Source organism: Danio rerio, chromosome 24 (assembly GCF_052040795.2).
Source record: "Danio rerio strain M-AB ecotype USA chromosome 24, GRCz13ab, whole genome shotgun sequence".
Taxonomy (NCBI): domain Eukaryota; kingdom Metazoa; phylum Chordata; class Actinopteri; order Cypriniformes; family Danionidae; genus Danio; species Danio rerio.
The window spans coordinates 21,901,543-21,920,165 of NC_141044.1; the positions used below are offsets into that span (position 1 = coordinate 21,901,543).

The window sequence follows — 18,623 nt, forward strand, 5'->3', positions numbered from 1 at the left end:
TTATGCATTTTAATTCCCCTTTGTCTGGATTGTTTTGCTTTTGTTCTGGAGCAAAAAGATAAAAATCTATTTACTTCAAATAAGTGTTCACACTGACATTTTTAGCGGCAACCCTTAAGATACAAAAAAATATATATATTTTCCAACAGAACTCACCGAACAGTCAAAACAAGGCTGTATGCTGGGCTAATCCATGTGTTGAATGTGCACACATGTGATGGTTTTTATCAGTTGAGAGTTTGTATTCTTATAAAACATGCAAATTAGTCAAAACATCCTCAGAAATGTCTCTTTGAACACAAATGAAAGATCTGCTGAGAGGACACACATTTACAACACCTGAAATAAACTGTAATGGGCAATGTTGCAACTATGAAAAATGTTTATAATAACATGTTATACGTTTTAAAATTCGAATTACAAAAACAGGTATACATACATATTCTTTTGTTCAATGATTATTCTTGTGACATCATATTCTGTTTTTGCTTTCTTCAGATGTCTTTAGTTTTTCTTGTGTTCAAGTTTATTTGGAAGCAGACCATTCTCAGCATTTATTCATTTTCTTGTCGGCTTAGTCCCTTTAATTATCTGGGGTCGCCACAGCGGAATGAACCGCCAACTTATCCAGCAAGTTTTTAAGCAGCGGATGCCCTTCCAGCCGAAACCCATCTCTGGGAAACATCCACACACACATTAACACACACTCATACACTACTGACAGTTTAGCCTACCCAATTCACCTGTACCGCATGTCTTTGGACTGTGGGGGAACACCCGGAGGAAACCCACGCGAACGCAGGGAGAACATGCAAACTCCACACAGAAATGACAACTGAGCCGAGGTTCGAACCAGCGACCTTCTTGCTGTGAGGAAACAGCACTACCTACTGCGCCACTGCCTCGCCCCATTCCTCATCAGTGATGTTAAAAGTGATGTTTGCTTTTATTTTGCATCATTGCAATGTGTAGTTACATTTTTTGAGAGGTGCGCGTCAGCGTCAACATCAGCCAGGACGAGGGCTATGCGACTGAATGAAGGCTTTGCCGGACCATAAGCCGGTGTGTTTAACGCAGAAGTATAAATCAGCCTTAAGTGGTAAAAAGAAGCAGTGCAAGGCTGACAAATGAGTTCAGATCTTTTGTACCATTAAATAAATATTGATACTTGGCTACATCAATAATGTATCGCGGGTGGAATTATCACAGTAAACCAGCATCGATATTTTGTCCTGGTCCTATTATTGAATAATCAAATATAAACTTAACACTGTGCAAAGCAGATACTGCGATGTGACTATTGCGAACGTGCACATTGCGATTTCGATGCTAAAACGATATATTGTGCAGCCCTACTATTTACTTTAAAAATACTATAAAAAACATAAAAGTAAAATACTGTAAAAAACTAAATACTAATAAATTATAGTAAAACACTAAATGTGTAATAAAAAAACTATAAAAGTATTTTAACATTTTACTATTTTCACTATTTTGTTTTGTTTTTTTTAATATTCCTATTAAGTCTAAACATCTCTTTAAGCAAACTTCTTTTCCCAAAGCAAAGGAAGAGTCATCCGGCAGACGGCTAAACACTTACTTAACATGAAAACAATATGCTAGCTGTATCTGCAAAGAATACGATTTCAAACACCTTAATCTCGCAGCCTTTTAGTGACCCATTTTTCGAAAACATCCCAGCAACTCTTGTCTTTAGACTTCTTTAACAGAAACGCCTATAAATTCCCCATCATATAAAAATGTACTTCCTCACTATATGCAGATAAAAAATATTGGGAAGTGAGTTAAAAATAAAAGTAGATTGAAGCAGAGTGAACAGCTTTAACTGATGTGTGGGACCTCATCCAGTCAGTGTGGCAAATAAACTGGTTAGACAATAATGACAGGATTTCTCTGAAGTTGATGCTGTCATAACTCTGACATCAAAGCAAAAGGTCACATTTTATCCTGGATATGCAATAAATCACTGTATTCTTCAGCAGAAAAGCTCAATATCACACCCCAACACAAACACCTTTTCATAAGTTATGTGAATGCTAATAAATTGAGGTGGTTAAATAATAATAAAACAATAGCATTTTTAATCACAATATAAGTTCATCACAAACTTTTTTTATATATAATTTACTTACACTTATTAATTGAAACAGCATAAGTAGGGATGTGCAATGCAAATGTTTTTTTTTTTGAAACATACTGATTTTTGTTTTGTTATTATATTGTCGATATTGTCTATTTCTCAAAGATAATGTGTTTTGTTTGTTTTTTTTACTATTAATGTTAATTTTTAGAGAAAAATTACAATTGTAATTCAGATCATGTTCTTAAATATAATATTTCGCAGAAATATCGGTCAATTCATTAATTATTGCTAAAATAATAAACATGATAATAATATTATAATTTTTGTCATGCATAAACATGAACAAAATTGCAGAATTCAGTGATGAAAACAGTTGTATATTACATAAGGCCCTACTTAAATACCAACATAACATGTGCCATTAGCAACTTTTCCCTTTTTTTTTTACCAAGTTCATATTTCTACATGCTTTAACCTTTATAACCATGTTTACAAATCAACAATAAAATCTAGATGTTTTTTGGAGACCCACCTTTGCATTAATATTTCTTTAATACTGAAATATTTGTTAAGGTGTTGATACCAAACAAGTAGCATTTGAGTATAGATGCATCAATACTGAATTGTTTGATAGACTGTTGTTTATTACTATATAACTATTTCAATACTTCAGATTTTATATAAAAATATCTCAATTTGTGTTTAAAAATAGAAAGTACTAAATATTGTCTTTTAAGATCTTTTGACTTTGGAAAGACTTGAGGGGACTCAATGAAGACATTTTTATTCTGGGGTGAACTAACACTATATTCATTATCCATATGCCCAATTATTGTATAAAATGAGGTTGTATACAGTGCATCAGTCTGTTGTAATCAATGTAAGCCTGTTTCATCTTTTAAGTACCCAGAGAGCAAATCTGCGAGGATAAAGGCCTGCACTGGAAACTTTGTCTTAGTAGTGTAAAAAAAACAGCTCACTAGATATGACCTAAATTATTCACTAAATAGCACAAAGAGAAAGGGTTCACAGTTTCCCCATGTTTGCCAAGCAGAATGAAATAAATTAAACTCTCTACCACAATATTTGACTGTGGCTGTCCTTTACATCTTCATATCTCCTTGTACGTGAAGCAAATCACAGCCCAAAATCCTATTGTATATGAAATACACTCCTGAATCTGCTACAAATCCCAATTGCTATTAAATTCACCACTAAACTCTCTAGTATAAAAATGACAGTTTGCAATGCAGTAAAGCATTCTGAAGCAACAACACTGCATGCACAATACAAAGTGCATGTGATTCAAGAAGGCTGGCTGGACGCCATTGCTTTCTTCCCCCTTTAATAATGCACTGTAATTTAACTTCCACCGTGCATGCATTATTGACCGCTGATAATGAGAAATGCATGACGGAGGCAGACATTCACCTTATCCCAAACAAACCCATATAGAGTAGTAGCTCAACCCCTACCACTTCCGTTACGCCCATCCAAACTAGTCCGAATCAGTTCACCGAATCGGCTCTTTTAGAGAGTTCATTCAAATGAACCAATTTTTTTGAAAGATTATAAAGAAAGGCGACTATTGCTTGTTACAATGTAATGCACAATTAGTAACAAAACAGATATCAACGCACATAATTTAAAGTGTGAGCCTATTTTAGAATACAGTCGAGACTTTGTTTACTAACGCTCATTCAAAAGGACCGTCCATAAGAGCCGATTCAAATGAACAACTCCGCGGAGCCTGATTGCAATGGTTACGCATCCTTAGTATATATTTCAATAAGTTTAACCACCACATAAATACATCCTGATCTTATTTAAAAGCAAATTAAAGCATTAAGCTACATCGCCAAAACAATCAACAACCGCCACCTGCGATTCTCTCCATATTGCCCAGTCATTGTTGTTATTGAAGGAAACTGAAGATAGTGCAAACAGATTTCTATATATCTAAGTGGCATAACAGGTTCATTTGTATGCTACATTGTCGTGCAAGAAGAAAAAGCTCTATACAAGGCTAAAATGCTATTGTTATTGAAAAAATACAAGTGGGTCTTTACGTTTAATGATCTTTCAATGACATTCATGTGAATGTAAAGGACTCGTTTGAATGTTTAAAGGGCTATAATAAGATCCAGTCTTTTAAAAGGAATGGATAATTCTGTGCAGATAGGTATGAAGAAATGAGCTCCTGTCAAAGAGGACAAACTCGCCCTGTCAGTTCCTGCTTTCCTTTACCTGTTTCCTCGTTCGTGCATCAACTAAATATGATCTATCCGAGCCAAGAAAGCTTAAATACCAACACAGAATACTAAAGGAATAGACACAGGTTTAAATCGAATCTTTTTTCAGGTAGAATGTTAATAACTTCCGCAATGCTGGATTTATGCAGCTCTTCGGAAGCTGCTCCGTTTCTCTACCGGCAGGATTAAAGGCACACATGCAGATCTGAAAGCAACTAAAACACTGCTATCAAAGCATCGAAATGATACTGACCTAATGCCACCTCACAGGCTTTGCGCAGCTGCGAGTGATGAGCCTTTTTCACCTCCTTGTCGGCCAAGATCTTCTCCAAAGCTCTGGTTAAAAACATGTTTTTCGTCTTTTTGCCTTCATACATGACGCGGTGCGAACGGGGCGAGGAGGGCCTGTCCCAGTGGAGGCTGGTTCCGCGATTTTTAGATATTCCCGTATGATTGAGCTTTTCTCCGGCGGATGGTGCCCTCAATTGAGAAACATAAATAAAGCCAGAAGGTGGGGTAAATCCCTCAGTTTTCCATCAGCGACCTGCTGCCTGCGCCATGTTGGAAGGAAATGACGTCACGCACGTAGAAACGGCCGCAGTGAGGCAGAGTGAGGAGACGGTGAGGGAGTGTAACAAATTATAAATAAAATATAGATAAATATAATTAACAGAGATTTAAATGAAGCGAGATTAAGATGAACTAATAAAATAAATGATAATAATAAAAGATTAGATAAATGCGAGAGAATATATATAACGTATAAATTGTAAATATAAAACGTCAAAATGGTAAACTCACCTCTTTGTTAGTTGTGGTTATAGATTTAGTCTAATTTAGATTTGTAGTCTGTGGTTATTCTGTGCAAAAGTTGGACAGCACACACAGCAAGTTAGTAATGCAACACAACACAGGCCTAACGTTATCTTAAAAGTGACTAGACCATGTGAATTTTAAAATTCTTAATCATATTTTTAATGTCAATGTTAAAATTATATAGTATTATAATAATAAAAATCTAAATCCTTACCAATTTTCTTAGCCTAGATTGATTTTATTGTGAAGAATTTGGTGGAATCAACATTTATTCATTTATTTTCCTTAAGCTTAATCCATTTATTTATTAGAGGTCGTCTCAGCAGAATGAACTGCCAACTTATCCAGCATATGTTTTACGCAGCGGATGCCCTTCCTGCCGCAACCCAGCACTGGTAAACATCCATACACTCTCGCATTCACACTCATACACAATGCCCAATTTTAGTTTATTCAATTTTCCTATGGCACATGTTTTTGGACTGTGGGGGAAACCGGAGCCCCCGGAGGAAACCCACATAAACACAGGGAGAACAAGCAAACTCCACACTGAAATGCCAACTGATTCACCCGGGGCTCGAACCAGCGACCTTCTTGCTGTGAGGCGACAGTGCTAACCACTTATTAGAAGATTAGATTTATATTAAGGTTTATGGAAATAGAAATATGGACATTTTTGAGCAATATTGTTAATAGTATCAAAAACTCATTAATTGCAAAAAAAAACAAAAAAACAGTAAACAATATTTTACTAGATATTTTCAAGACACTAGTAGTATTCAGCCTAAAGTGCAATTTAAAGGCAATTTAAATATAAACAGGGGGCTAATAATGTTCTCTTGTAAAATTATTCTTTTATTTAAAAATAAAAACAAATAATATAATAAATAATAAATAAACTAGCAAATACATAAAAACGTCTAGTCATTTTATTAACCTTTGACATTTATTTGAATCATTTACCGACCTGAATGAAAGAACCTAAAGAAATGAAAGAAATCGCTTAAAGACATTTTATTTATAATTCTCTTTTTCTATGCAGGTTTGATGGAGATTAATGAGTCAGTTCTTAATGAGGAACAAGCAACAGTGCTCTTCATCAAGCGGCGCTACATTTGGTTTGTTTTTTGAGTTATTCTCAGATTTTATTTACAAGATGTCTGAAATGTTATTGCTCTGTACACAAAGACGCTGACATCAGATGCGGAGGATGAGTCAAGGCCAGACGATATAAAGCTGTCTGTTCTCTAACAGTCTCAAAACTCAGAATATACAATGAATAAAAATATTCTACTGTTCATTTAAAAGGAATATATCAAGCCCCTTTTTATAAGGCGTCAAATAAATCTCCGGTGTCTGCAGAATGTCTTTTATCACAGCTAAATTTGCCCCATTTGGGTGTAAGCAAAAACACTGGTTTTGTGCGTGTCGCTTTACATGCAAATGAGCTGCTTTCAAGAATAAGGCGGAGCTTTTGCATGCTATGACAATCAAGGAATAACAAAACAATTCTCATGCAGACAAAATATCTGAAACGTTCATGCCTGTTCAAACAATAATGGAGAGGAAGAGGTTACAACTTTTAGACTGAACTGGAACATTTCTGAATGATTATTGGAAACATTTATGTAATTAAATGTATTAAATTTATGTTATGTATTATGGCCGAGTGAATTCATTGACTGACCCTGGTTACTGAAGTTTAGCTTAAGTATATTTTGCTCAAATCACAAAAGACTTTACAGAAACTCTTAAGTTCAGGATATTTCCTTCAAAAAATGAAATGAGAGAAGAGTTAGCATGCTATGCTTGTATGGAGTGCCAAGTCTGACTAAGTTAGAAACGTATACATGTAAATGTAAAATTGAATACTTGAACCCCTTCCTACATCACTAATGGATTGAAACATGAGTTGCTTGTGTTTTCACATGCTTGCAGAGAAGGTCTTTCTAAAACAAAAGTCACTGGTTTATCTTTATTTAAATAGTATAGCACTGACGCACAGAACCTTTGGATGTGTTCTTTATTTTCCACAGACAAAACTGCTATAGCAATAAATAAAGAGTTGGGCTGAAACATAATATTCTTTCATCAATGTTATATATTTTTAAGTCTATTAAATGTTATTTTGTATAATTAAAATTGCTCTAAAATTTATATACAAACCTGTTAGCTAGCAGTTAGCAAATTGTTAGGAAATTGTCAAACCTTTTACAGTCACCCCTGTTACTTTTTTGGTGGATGAACAATCACAAAATTTGATCCTCAATCAAGATTCATAATTTAAAGTCATGACAGCTATTTCTGCTTCCACTGAGATCAGTCTAGAACAGTGTTGCCCAAACTTTTCCTTATGAAGGGCCAAAAGCCAAACTTTAAAGCTAGTGGGCCGAAGGTAATTACAGTTGCCATGGGTAATTTCCTAATTTATTTTATAATGTTTAAAAATGTCTATAAAATGCTGCTTTATATTAACTAATACTGTTTTTATTTTATTTTATAATGAACTTAATACAGTAAAAACAGAACAAAATAATTTATAACCAAATTAGACTAATTTTTTGTCTTGATTTGCTCGCTGATGTCTTCTGCGTAGTCCTCTATCTGTCGAGAGGCAGTATTTACATTTTTAAAAATCAGATTCTTGTACAACATTTAATTATAATATTTAAATTCAGTTTGCTTATTTTGTAGCTCAGCAATAAAACAAACAAAAAAAGCTTACGTCAATTTAGAAATAATGATGCTGTTAAAAGCATTCACCCCAACCCATCATTCTCACTGTCAGATGGGATGGTGGGCCAAATCAAAAGATACAATGGGCCAACTTTGGCCATCTTTGGTCTTGAGCTACTTTATTTGAAATATAAATATATTTTTACAGCATAAAATGAGTGGAAACCACAATAATAAAGGCCATTTTTGATGACAATAGCTTAGCGCAAAATTAAATGTCACCATATTTGTTGTTTGTTTTTTCAAAGCTATGGACAGCTTTTTATATTAATTTTGAAGTTATTAGCATAATTACCAAAAATAGTATGTATTGAAATATTTTCATGGTGAATATGAGATGGTGACATCTGACTGACTGGAACACAATGAGGTCAGAAGTGGGACATGTTACATGTCTAGAATGCAGCACTGTAGTGTACTCTGTGAGACTTTCCCGTAGTTTTACAGTTATTTACTGCAAAAACGGCCAGTATAATACCACATACATTCTTTACAGACTGTGATATGCACTTCATTGTGGGTCATTTTAAAACGTTTACTGTAACTTACTGCATATTATGAATTTGCTGTATTTTACTGTAATCAAAGTAACCAAGCTCTGCTGCTGTAGTTGAAGACAAGACATGATGAAAAAATAGTTGTATGGATTTTACTAAATTCCATAGTAAAAGCTAAAAATATAGGTTTTATACTGCTAGTGTAAAATGTAAATGAATTACAGTAAAAGTAGTTTAAAATTTGTCAAATTGTAAAATTAAAATGCGTTAAAGGGTATTTTACCATAAAAAGAAGTTGCAGTAGGACCATTTACTGTAAAAAAAAAAATAATAATTGTGGTAGGGCTCTGGTACTGTAAAACACATTCACAGGTAAGTTACAGTAAAGGGGCAGTTGCGGTAACTTGCTGGCAACAGTGCTAACAGTAAGTTGTATGGCACTATTCCATGACTTTAGACATCACTGTTTTCACGATATCACTTTTTTGTAGTTTTCACAGGGTTGATAATGTTTTTATTTATGTTTTGTTTAATATCAGTATAAGTTTTTTTTTTTTTTTTGCAACACACAGTATATCAATATTGTGTTAATTCCTAAATTTGCAACCTAATCATATTTGGACACTAAACCTTATGTCATCCACATGCAACAAATCATAACCTCTGTGTAAGTTTGTATGCAGCATGTTGGCAACTGTATTCATGTGCAGCATTATATTATCATAAAACCACTTTACAACATATTGCTATAAAAGTACTTTTACTAAACGACATTTTGGTAAAATAAACAGTAAGATACAAAAGTCTGTGTACAAAGATAACAAATTACAACTTGCAAGTCGAAATATATAGAACAATGTACTGTATGTTTCTTTTGAAATAAATATTAGCTTATTGCAAATAAAACTTGATAGTACACATGTAAACATTGCACTTGCAACATATATTCATACAAGTTAAGTCACTCTGACAAGCTTTTCTTTCAACCAAAACAACAACTTTGAGTATTCCTTTCTAGCTCATTTGAGAGGTTGAGATCCCTGTTGACCTTTCACCATTTAATTTCAAAGCATTTTTCCCTTTTAATTTTAGCTGAAGTGAAACACATGGCATCCACACCAGAATAAACCCACTGTAAGACCACAGTATGCAATATTTACATTATATTGGCATCACTGTTCTTCTGAAACTTGCAAGTGCTCACTTTATTTTGGCCTCATAAAAAACATCATTTTGTTCACATTTCAAGTGCTTGCATTAATTTGCAGTTTACATTTGCATTGTTTCATTTAGAGCTTGATTTATGTAGTTTATAAAAATAAACCTTTAGTTTCAGCTTGAAGACATTTGTATGGCTTGTGAAGTAAAAATCGAGATAAATGAGAGGGAGGGTGTGTTCACACTTTTTCCTTTATATTTGATTTAAAAACAATACTGCAATACTGTTAAGCTGTGAAATGGTGTTCTGTTTCCGGGTCCAAGTCTCTACTATAAGTCTCTATTAAAATTTTGAAAAAAAAAAACAAAAAAAAACTCTCTTATAAACTCTGTTTATTCATATCGCACATTAAAGCCAGTCTTTCACAAAGTCAATGCTTGGTGTTGGGACAACATGTAGGAATTAAGTTAATTTATTTGTTTTTACAAATTTAAATGGATTGAACATAAAATAATTAAGATTACCTAACACAACCTAAAGTCAACAAATTATCAACGTCATTTCACGTCATTATTGGACGTCAAAATAACATTATCCTTAGACACTGGCCACCTAAATCTAATCTAATTTTAACGTCTTATGACGTTGTATGTCTGCTGAGTCTAGACTTTCTGTGTTACAGACACTGATATTTATAATTTATAACAGATGAATCTCTGTCTGTCCAGAAATTATGATACTATTATGACACTGTGAGCATAATTTATTTAGTACCTTTTGTTGTTCGCTTTTGGGATCTGATAAAGTATTTGCACCTAAAAACTCTGTAGTCGACTTAAAGAAGTAGGTTGCCCAAAACTCAAAATTCTGTCATCATTCACTCACCCTTCACTTGTCACAAACCTGTTTGAGTTTCTTTCTTCTGTTGAACACAAAAGAAGATATTTTGAAGAATTTCAGAAAACAGTTACTATTGGCTTAATATTATTTATTTAGAATGGATGCGATGGTTACAGTTTTTCAAGATATTTCTAAATATCTTCTTTAGTGTTGTACAGAAAAAAAAGACACTTGGAACCACTTGAGGGTGAGTGAATATGGAGTAATTTTAAATTCTTGGATGAACTCATATTGTTAATGCTCTGTTAGAAAGCTTCAGGTGTGAACGCTGCCATTCAAACCTTAGTGTGCATTAAACAAGCAGATGGGGGTTGCTGAAAAGATCCGATTCAGATAATTTACAAGCTCCAAATGGTTCTATTTAAATATGAATCAGACAAACAGATCAGAAGATGTGACTCAAAAAGGACAAAATGCTCAAGCATATCTGTTTTTTTGTCTGTTCATAGTTGCAATATTGCAAATACAGTTGAGGAGAGTTATCATAAACGCATCTACTGGCAGTTTGGTTGTCTTTACACACTTTTAGAAACTCTTAATGAGTTTTTTAATCAACCAATAATTACATGCAAGGCGCACATTGAGCATTGTTTTGAATGTTTGATTATTCTCAATATACATGAAATACAGTTGAACACAGAATTATTAGCTCTACTTTGAAATTGTAATATTTTTCCAAATATTTTCCAAGTGATTGCCAACACATTTAAAAAAAACAATAGTTTAAATAACTAACAAGTCATGTCATTAAACAACAGTAGTCAATCTGAAAAATAATAATTTGTTAAGAGGCTAATAGTATCAACCTTAGCAGTTATAAAGAGACCCTATTATGCCACTTTTTTCAAGATGTAAAATAAGTCCTTGATGTGCCTAGAGTGTGTATGCCGCATAGATATTTTTATAACTCTTTAACACAATCCCTTTTTGATGCTAATGGTGCCATTTTGGTGACTGCTGCTTTAAATTCAAATAAGATTGTGTTCCCAGCCTTCTTTTTAAAAGAGGGTGGAGCTACAAACGTCTGTGCAGATTCAAAAACAAGACCAACTTCCTATGTTAATGAGATGGGCGAGGCTTACTCCCTCTGACAACATGTACAAAGGCTGAATGTCAATCAAAGTGTTTCTGCAGACTTTTTATGAAGTGTGATCATAAAAAATTTAACTAATCAGTTTTTACCATTAGAAGCTGCTTATATTCACAGACTGTTGCGCCACAACTTTTGAAACCCATTATAAAAATGATTTTTGCACAAAAGGTCTTACAAAAATTAATAAATAACATTTAACAGCAAGGCTAATCATTTCATCTCCAACTGTACATCAAAAAAACATTTCTTTAGTTGTTTGTTTGTTTGTTTTAGGTTCAAAAACAGTTTGAACACAAACTGAACCATTTTAACCAAACTACAAGTGTGAACACACCCTGAATGTCATGTAGAAAGTTTTATTTGGTGCATTTTCTGAGCAGGCCTGAAGCGATGGTTTTGACAGCTCTCATGGTCTCTGTGCAGGTTGGATTAATCAGGGCTTCTGGCAACAGGAATCCATAGTATCCTGTGTCGCGCAACTCAAAAGCAAAGGCATATGGGATCCCGTTCTTATAAGCCCAGTCCATTGAGCTTCCAGAACTCACATCTGCAAGTTAAAGAGAAGGCCAATAAAGAAACATTTATAAATATTTAGTTTTCCCTCTTCCCTCTATTTTTGAACCATGAGATACAACTTGATGCTATATAAGAGAAAAATTGACAAACAAATAAAATAGCATAGCAAAATATTTAGTTAATGTAAAACTTATTTTTTTAAATAAAGAATGAAAATTATGATTGAAATAAAAAAATTTAACAATTGACCGTTTTCACAAGATGCTGTTCGTTTAGCAGTCATCAGCAACTTAAATCCTTGAAAGCTTAAATATTTTTTTTTAATGTGTGTACATTTATTAAGCTACTGTATGTATTATATCAACTTTGCTTTAAATAACAAAACAACAACTATTTAACGGTTATGGGCCCCATCATACACTTGGCACAATAAGGAACAAGACATGTATGGCACGATTTGTTGCTATTTTCAGACCAGCACTACAGTAATTTTCATGTTTTGCACCCAGTTGTTGAAATAGCAAATCTATTTGCGCCACTTTGTGGACTCATTGGTGTGCTGGTCTAAAAAGGAGGTGTTTTAAGGCGTGTTGTTCACCTGTTGGGTTTTGGAGACGTGCATCACCATATGGGGCAAAAAAATAGGAATGTGTTTGGATATAACTCTGCTGGAAATTAGAAATGAATTTAGAAATAGTTTTAAAACAAATCTTTGCACTTAACAAACAAAATTAAATATTTAGGCTAATGGATGTCTTCAGTAGAGTGTGTACAATACTATTTCCTTATCCACAAAAGTAAAGGAGTAAAGTAAAAAGTAAAAGTAAAGAGGCGTATTGGAGGAGGCTCGTTCTTTATCATCGCACTGCAGATGGTCTGTTTAATTCTTTTCTCTCTAGTTAAGCGATCAGTTTTTCCACTTACAAAGTTACCATGTAAATAGTAAATGTACTATGGTGCGACACAACTGACTCTTAAACGGAATGGGAGATGAGACTCTGATTGGATAAATGCATGTCATGCTCAAAACACAACCATAACTCATTAAGAGAATAAGCACAGCCGCCATGGCGCAAAGCGTATTTTTCCATCTTCAAAATAGCAAAAGTGGATACAGACAAGCTCTTAATGCTTTTGCACCATGAGTGAGACAGTACATTTGAAATGGTTCTCTCTTTTGCAGGGGTATTCAAACTTGATCAAGGGTGGTGGGCCGAAGTAAAATATACCAAACTCTGTTGCATTAAAGTTGCCATGGGTAATTTAAAATAACTAGAAAACATTGCCTTATATGTACTAATGCAGAATATGTATTTTTATTTTAGAATAAACTTATTACAGTAAAAAAAACAATACCATTAAAAACTTTTATAACAGAATGGCGTTACACTAATCTCATTGCAGCTGTTTTTTGGCCTTGATTTGCTCGCTAATGCGTTCTGCATTGCCCTATATCCGTTGAGTGACTATTTATATTTGTAAAAATATATATATAAAATTTGATTCATTTACAACATTTAATTTAAACATGTATTTTCAGTTTGTTTTTTGTAGCTCATCAATAAACCAAACAAAAAAAGGTTACGTTAAATTAGAAATGACCATCTCTTTTAAAGGTATTTGCCCCATCCCTCCTCGTCATTCTCACTACCAAAGGCCAACTTTGACCCGCAGGCCCTTGTTTGGACATTTTTTGCTCTTATGCCTATCATTATCAGTCTCACACAATGTTTTTTTCACTTCTGTTTTCAAATTTGTGAAAATGCTATCGCAGTTTTATAATTTGAGCAAATTGGATGACAAAAAATTAGTTGTGATACTCTGCCATTCACTGCTCTTTAGGTTGATCTAACTATGATTCTTCTAACTTCCGCTGCTGAGAAACCCAGAGATGTGAAAAGAGTCAATATTTAAATTTTCCCTCTTCGACTAAAATGCTACTTTTGATGCCATGGACAACAAATAATATAGCACAATCTTCAAAAGACCCACCCCTCACTGAAAAAAGGTTCAGAATTTGTCCTATATATGAGCTAATTTTTCCTATTTTGACTGCTATGCCATAATAAATTGTGACATAACCCATCGAAGAAGGCTTTAACACCAAGCGTAATCCTCTGTTGGCTGTCGTTTTACTGTGACTGAGGAAAATTGAACGTGCTGGCTAATTTTTTATTTAAATGAATGATTTTTGAGTGACAATATGCTAGTTTTTAATTGAAAACTTTAGCAGATTCCTATTTTTTTTTCTAAAGATATATGATGTATTCAATTTGTATGTAAAAAATAAGTTTTGTTCTCATATTTCTTTATTCTAAATCTTCAGCAAATGCTTTTGGGACATCAAAAAGTGGTTATGATGACCATCCAACCAGCAAATCCGGCAAAAAAAAAACAAAAAAAAACTTTTGCTTAAAATGTCACTAAAATGCAGCCTAATAAAACTTCCTAATTAAATAGAAAATTAGGCGAATAACTGCAAAAAGGTCCACTTTTTAAGAAAAACAAACCACCCCTTTAACTAGGCTGGCTATGGGCCTGTATAAATTTAGCCTAAATTGTAAGGACACCTTTGTTAAATTCAGCACATTTTAGCAACCAATAACAACAGCATATTAATCTTTTTGATATCTAAAAGATTCATTGCTAGTATAATCACATTAATAAAGGCATTTAAACCAAAGCTTCAGCTTATATCTCTAGTCCCAAGAGTCCATTCAAACTGCAAGATGAAAAAAAAAGTTGCATGCAATCAAAATACCTAAGGAATTTCAAATCAGAATTGTGTTTATCATTTGCCTGCTGTTCATATAGAAATAGTCATGAGTCAGAAAATAGACTGACGTCCAACCGAGAGGCCTTATAGAAAGATGATGACTCAAACATGCAGCAGCTTTATGTCATTGATTGTGTATATATAAAAAAAGACTGAACTTACAAAGCGTGGAGGAGGCAGGGCCATATCTGTATCTCACGCCATAAGCCGAATACAGAGCGCTCACTGCGTTCTGGGCTGCTGATTCCTGAGGGGGGAAAGCAGAGGTTTTTTAAGCACTGGTCCATTCCGCCATTAAGGATTGGCTTGGTGATAACTGTAGTTAAAAGATTGTGTGGGCTTTTTATAGCCATCCATGTAGTCGGTGTATATGGGCAAACTGCACTGAGGCCTATCAGTTTTTTATGTACTCAGTATTCTTAATGAGGAGTTTAATGTTTTGCCCTTTAGTAGATAATGCAGTGTTACATTTTATTAGGCTGAATCACTTTAGTAAACTCCAGGGTGCAAATATAACTTGCAGTGTTTACTACAGAATCTAATACACAGATGTATGGAGATCAATATATAGTAAAAAAAATGACCTGTGTAGAGGCTGATATGACTTAACCCTTTAGCCTTCCATCATTTCAGACTAAAGAGTTTTGTAATGCTTAGCAATGCTTTGGAGAGGAACATTATACAAAATGGCCATGATTAAGTGCTTTTTTATAATGTCTAAATACATATACATCAAAATGCACAACCTAATAAAATAAAACCTAATTAATATTTGATTATTAATTATATAGTAAATTATTTACCTATTATTTTTCGTACTTTTCCACCAATTTGCCTTTTGTGCATTAGATATTGACATTAGATATCAAAAACTACACTTTCATCCTAACATTTGCATTATTTTATAAAGTCATAAGTTTGTATAATTTAGAGGTGAATATTGTTTAATACCTTTAAATATCTAAACATAAATTTGATAAATATTTATTATTTAAACCAAATATAGTATTTAATGACAAAAAAGATTATTGTATTCATTGTGTTTTTGACCATTGAGAATCATAAACATGACCTTTAAAGTGTAATTTTTTCTTTAAAGCATGTGACTTGGTATGAATTTTATTTATTTGTTTATTTATTTATTTATTTATTTTTATTTTTGTTTATTTATTATGTTTTTTTTTTTTTTTACATTTCATTAATCAAACTGTTTCAAAGGGCTACTGTTTTACCCCATTTACAAGATATCTCCAGAATGCATCTGTACAGTTTCAGCTTAAAATACATGTCCAATCATTTGTTATACCCTGCTGAATATGTGAGTTTTGGAGTAATATTCTATTATAGCTATCATAGCTTTTTTTGGCTGTGCCTTTAAATGCAAATGAGCTGGTTCTCCCGCCCACTGTTCCCACATGTGTGTCTGTTTCTATGCTGCATCATGTCAGATAAAGAGCAGTCAGTGACAGAGACAGACACAAATGAAGCAGAGATACTGTTTCGGAGTCAAAATACCATGTTGTGGAGTTTGATCAAGCCTTTCTGCAACGATGAGTCGCACAGAAATGACATTTCAAAGTTTGCAGTAAACACACACACGTCTAACTTTGCACTGTTTTTGCACATACTTGCAGCAAATGTGACAGGATATAAGTTATATATAATACACACAGGATTTTATATAATATGGTATGGATAACTGTATAATACCTGTACGGATACCCACTATGCTACTTGACAAAATAAACCACTTTTAACATCTACAAACCAGAACTCTGTGGTTGTTTACAATGCTATCTAATATATAACAAACTTCTTGAGCTGATGATAATAATGTGCCCATGATTGCTGAAATGAAAAAAAAAAACAAAGGAGCAAATGATTCTTTCAGCAACCTTAAATTGAACAAACTTCCAGGTTTAACTATTATTATCACCTTTTGGACTATTATGTACTCGGAATGCTGGAATTACTTTCTAACAAGAGGTTACATGTGCTAGTGAAGATTAAAGACTCAGATGAGAGGTTTGCACAGACTGTGAGCTATATGTTGCGTGTTGTTTTTAAACCCAAATAAGGATTAAATGTATGCTGTGTGTAGTTTTTCTGTAATTGGTAACATATCAGAGTGTGTGTCTGTGTGTCTGGATGTATTCATATATGTTGCATTTATTTATTTATTTTATATAATTGCAGATGTTGCAGTAGGCTATTTCGAACTAACATTGATCTGTAGTTATAATCAAATTATGTTTATAGAAAGGTTAGTTATGAACATTTATAAACAAGTATTTATGTGTATAAAACATATTTTGTGAGAAGTGCTTCTCATATGATATGTGAACGACCCGAACAACTTTACTTTGACATTTCCTCGAACGAAAATTACGTTGACTGAACTTTCTTTCGTACACCACATCCACCAAAAGGGTACCATTTCAGTGGTTATGAATTACATAGTGACTTCACTGTCTTTTATTTATCACAAACATGCATCTTAAACTTGTTTAAAACTTGCAAAACACATTCTTGAGGTGCAGCTGATCACAGAGAGTTGGAACAGATCTTTTAACCAGGTTTATTTACAAATCCTGTTCTGTGGACATGTTGATATGCCTTACTATGAAGACATGTTAATACGCTCCAGTCAATCAATTTGGTGGGTGGAAAAAAACACATTCCTACGCCACGTTGTGGTGGGCTTCAAAATGAGTGGGATTTGGATCCTAATTTAACGTTAGGTAAAAAAGAGACTTTGTTTACATCACTCCAATATGACAGTGGACAAACTATAACATTCAGTACACAAAGTTGATTTTGCATCATAGGTGCCCTTTAAATAATCTGATTATGAACTGAACATGATCCCACTGTCATATTGTTTTTGCAAATAGAAGATATTGAATAGAAAGTAGAGTTTTCTTGATGTTATTTTAGCAGGCATTATCTTAATCTCATCACACTGAATTGTGCAAAATTGCATTCATTCATTTCAAAGGACAAAATAAGATGTAATCAAAAATGTCAATAAATTTTTTTCTCACCACACAGTTGAAGTTTGGTATAGTGGCGTATTTGTAGGAATATGGATAGAGGAGCATCTGAGCGTAGGCATGCATTGAGATGTAGGCCTTCACGCGTTTCTTGTGTTTACGGAGAAATTTGGCAACAGCTTTGACCTCTGGCTCCGACTCGGGGAACGGTCCGCAGTACGTGTCATCACAGGGGTGTAGGGATGCACCCTCATCTATCAGAGAAAACAAAGACAGCAGACATGATAAAAAAATTGCCTACTTTTTGCCTATTCTGGCCTACATTGTCAGTTAACAGAAGATAACTATTATTTTTCTTCCTGTGGGATTTTTGCTGACTCATGATCTTTCTGCTTCTTGCTTTTTCTATCTTGTTGTCAGGTAAGATTAGGGGAAACATCTTTGAGTGGGCATCATTAGTGTCTCCTTCAGAAGAAAATAAGAACTAAAAATGTCATTTTTGAGAAAAATAAAATGCATGGAGCTCTAAGTCTGCCTTAAAAAACATTTGTTCTTTAAATAAGCAAACCTATACTGCTGGTTAGTACTGGTTTGGTGCTGGAAGACCAATTAAAAAGGTTTTTTTTTTGACATGAGATGTTATAATGTTTGGTTCTATTTAGTATTTATAGTTTTAGTATATATATATATATATATATATATATATATATATATATATATATATATATATATATATATATATATATTAGTCCAATTAAATAGGGAAAAATTGCCAAACTAA

At 33.5% G+C, this 18,623-nt stretch overlaps 2 protein-coding genes and 1 long non-coding RNA gene across 8 annotated transcripts in view; 1 reads left to right on the forward strand and 2 right to left on the reverse strand.

Moving 5' to 3' along the window:
- arfgef1 (ARF guanine nucleotide exchange factor 1) overlaps positions 1-4,932 on the reverse strand; it is a 131,025-nt gene extending 126,093 nt beyond the window's left edge. For all 5 annotated transcript variants that reach the window (XR_015524894.1, XM_087309445.1, XM_087309444.1 and 2 more), the window contains exon 1: positions 4,610-4,932. Coding sequence is in view for 4 of the 5 variants with exons in the window: in XM_087309445.1 (XP_087165571.1) it covers positions 4,610-4,733 (124 nt within the window). In the remaining variant the exon portion in view is untranslated. The remainder of the gene's footprint in view (positions 1-4,609) is intronic.
- On the forward strand, positions 4,333-12,147 carry si:dkey-4m13.3. Of its 2 annotated transcripts, none has more exons than XR_015524908.1 (3): positions 4,333-4,977; positions 6,215-6,290; positions 11,981-12,147. It is a non-coding gene; the product is annotated as a si:dkey-4m13.3 (long non-coding RNA). The 2 variants fall into 2 exon arrangements; XR_015524909.1 differs by having other exon boundaries at positions 4,956-5,567.
- Positions 9,149-18,623, reverse strand: part of cpa6 (carboxypeptidase A6) — a 38,030-nt gene continuing 28,555 nt past the window's right edge. Inside the window, exons 9-11 of the mRNA XM_087309465.1 lie at positions 17,894-18,096; positions 15,012-15,096; positions 9,149-12,104 (exon numbers count right to left, since the gene is read on the reverse strand). Of these exons, the coding sequence (XP_087165591.1) occupies positions 11,914-12,104; positions 15,012-15,096; positions 17,894-18,096 (479 nt within the window). The 3' untranslated portion in view covers positions 9,149-11,913. The remainder of the gene's footprint in view (positions 12,105-15,011; positions 15,097-17,893; positions 18,097-18,623) is intronic.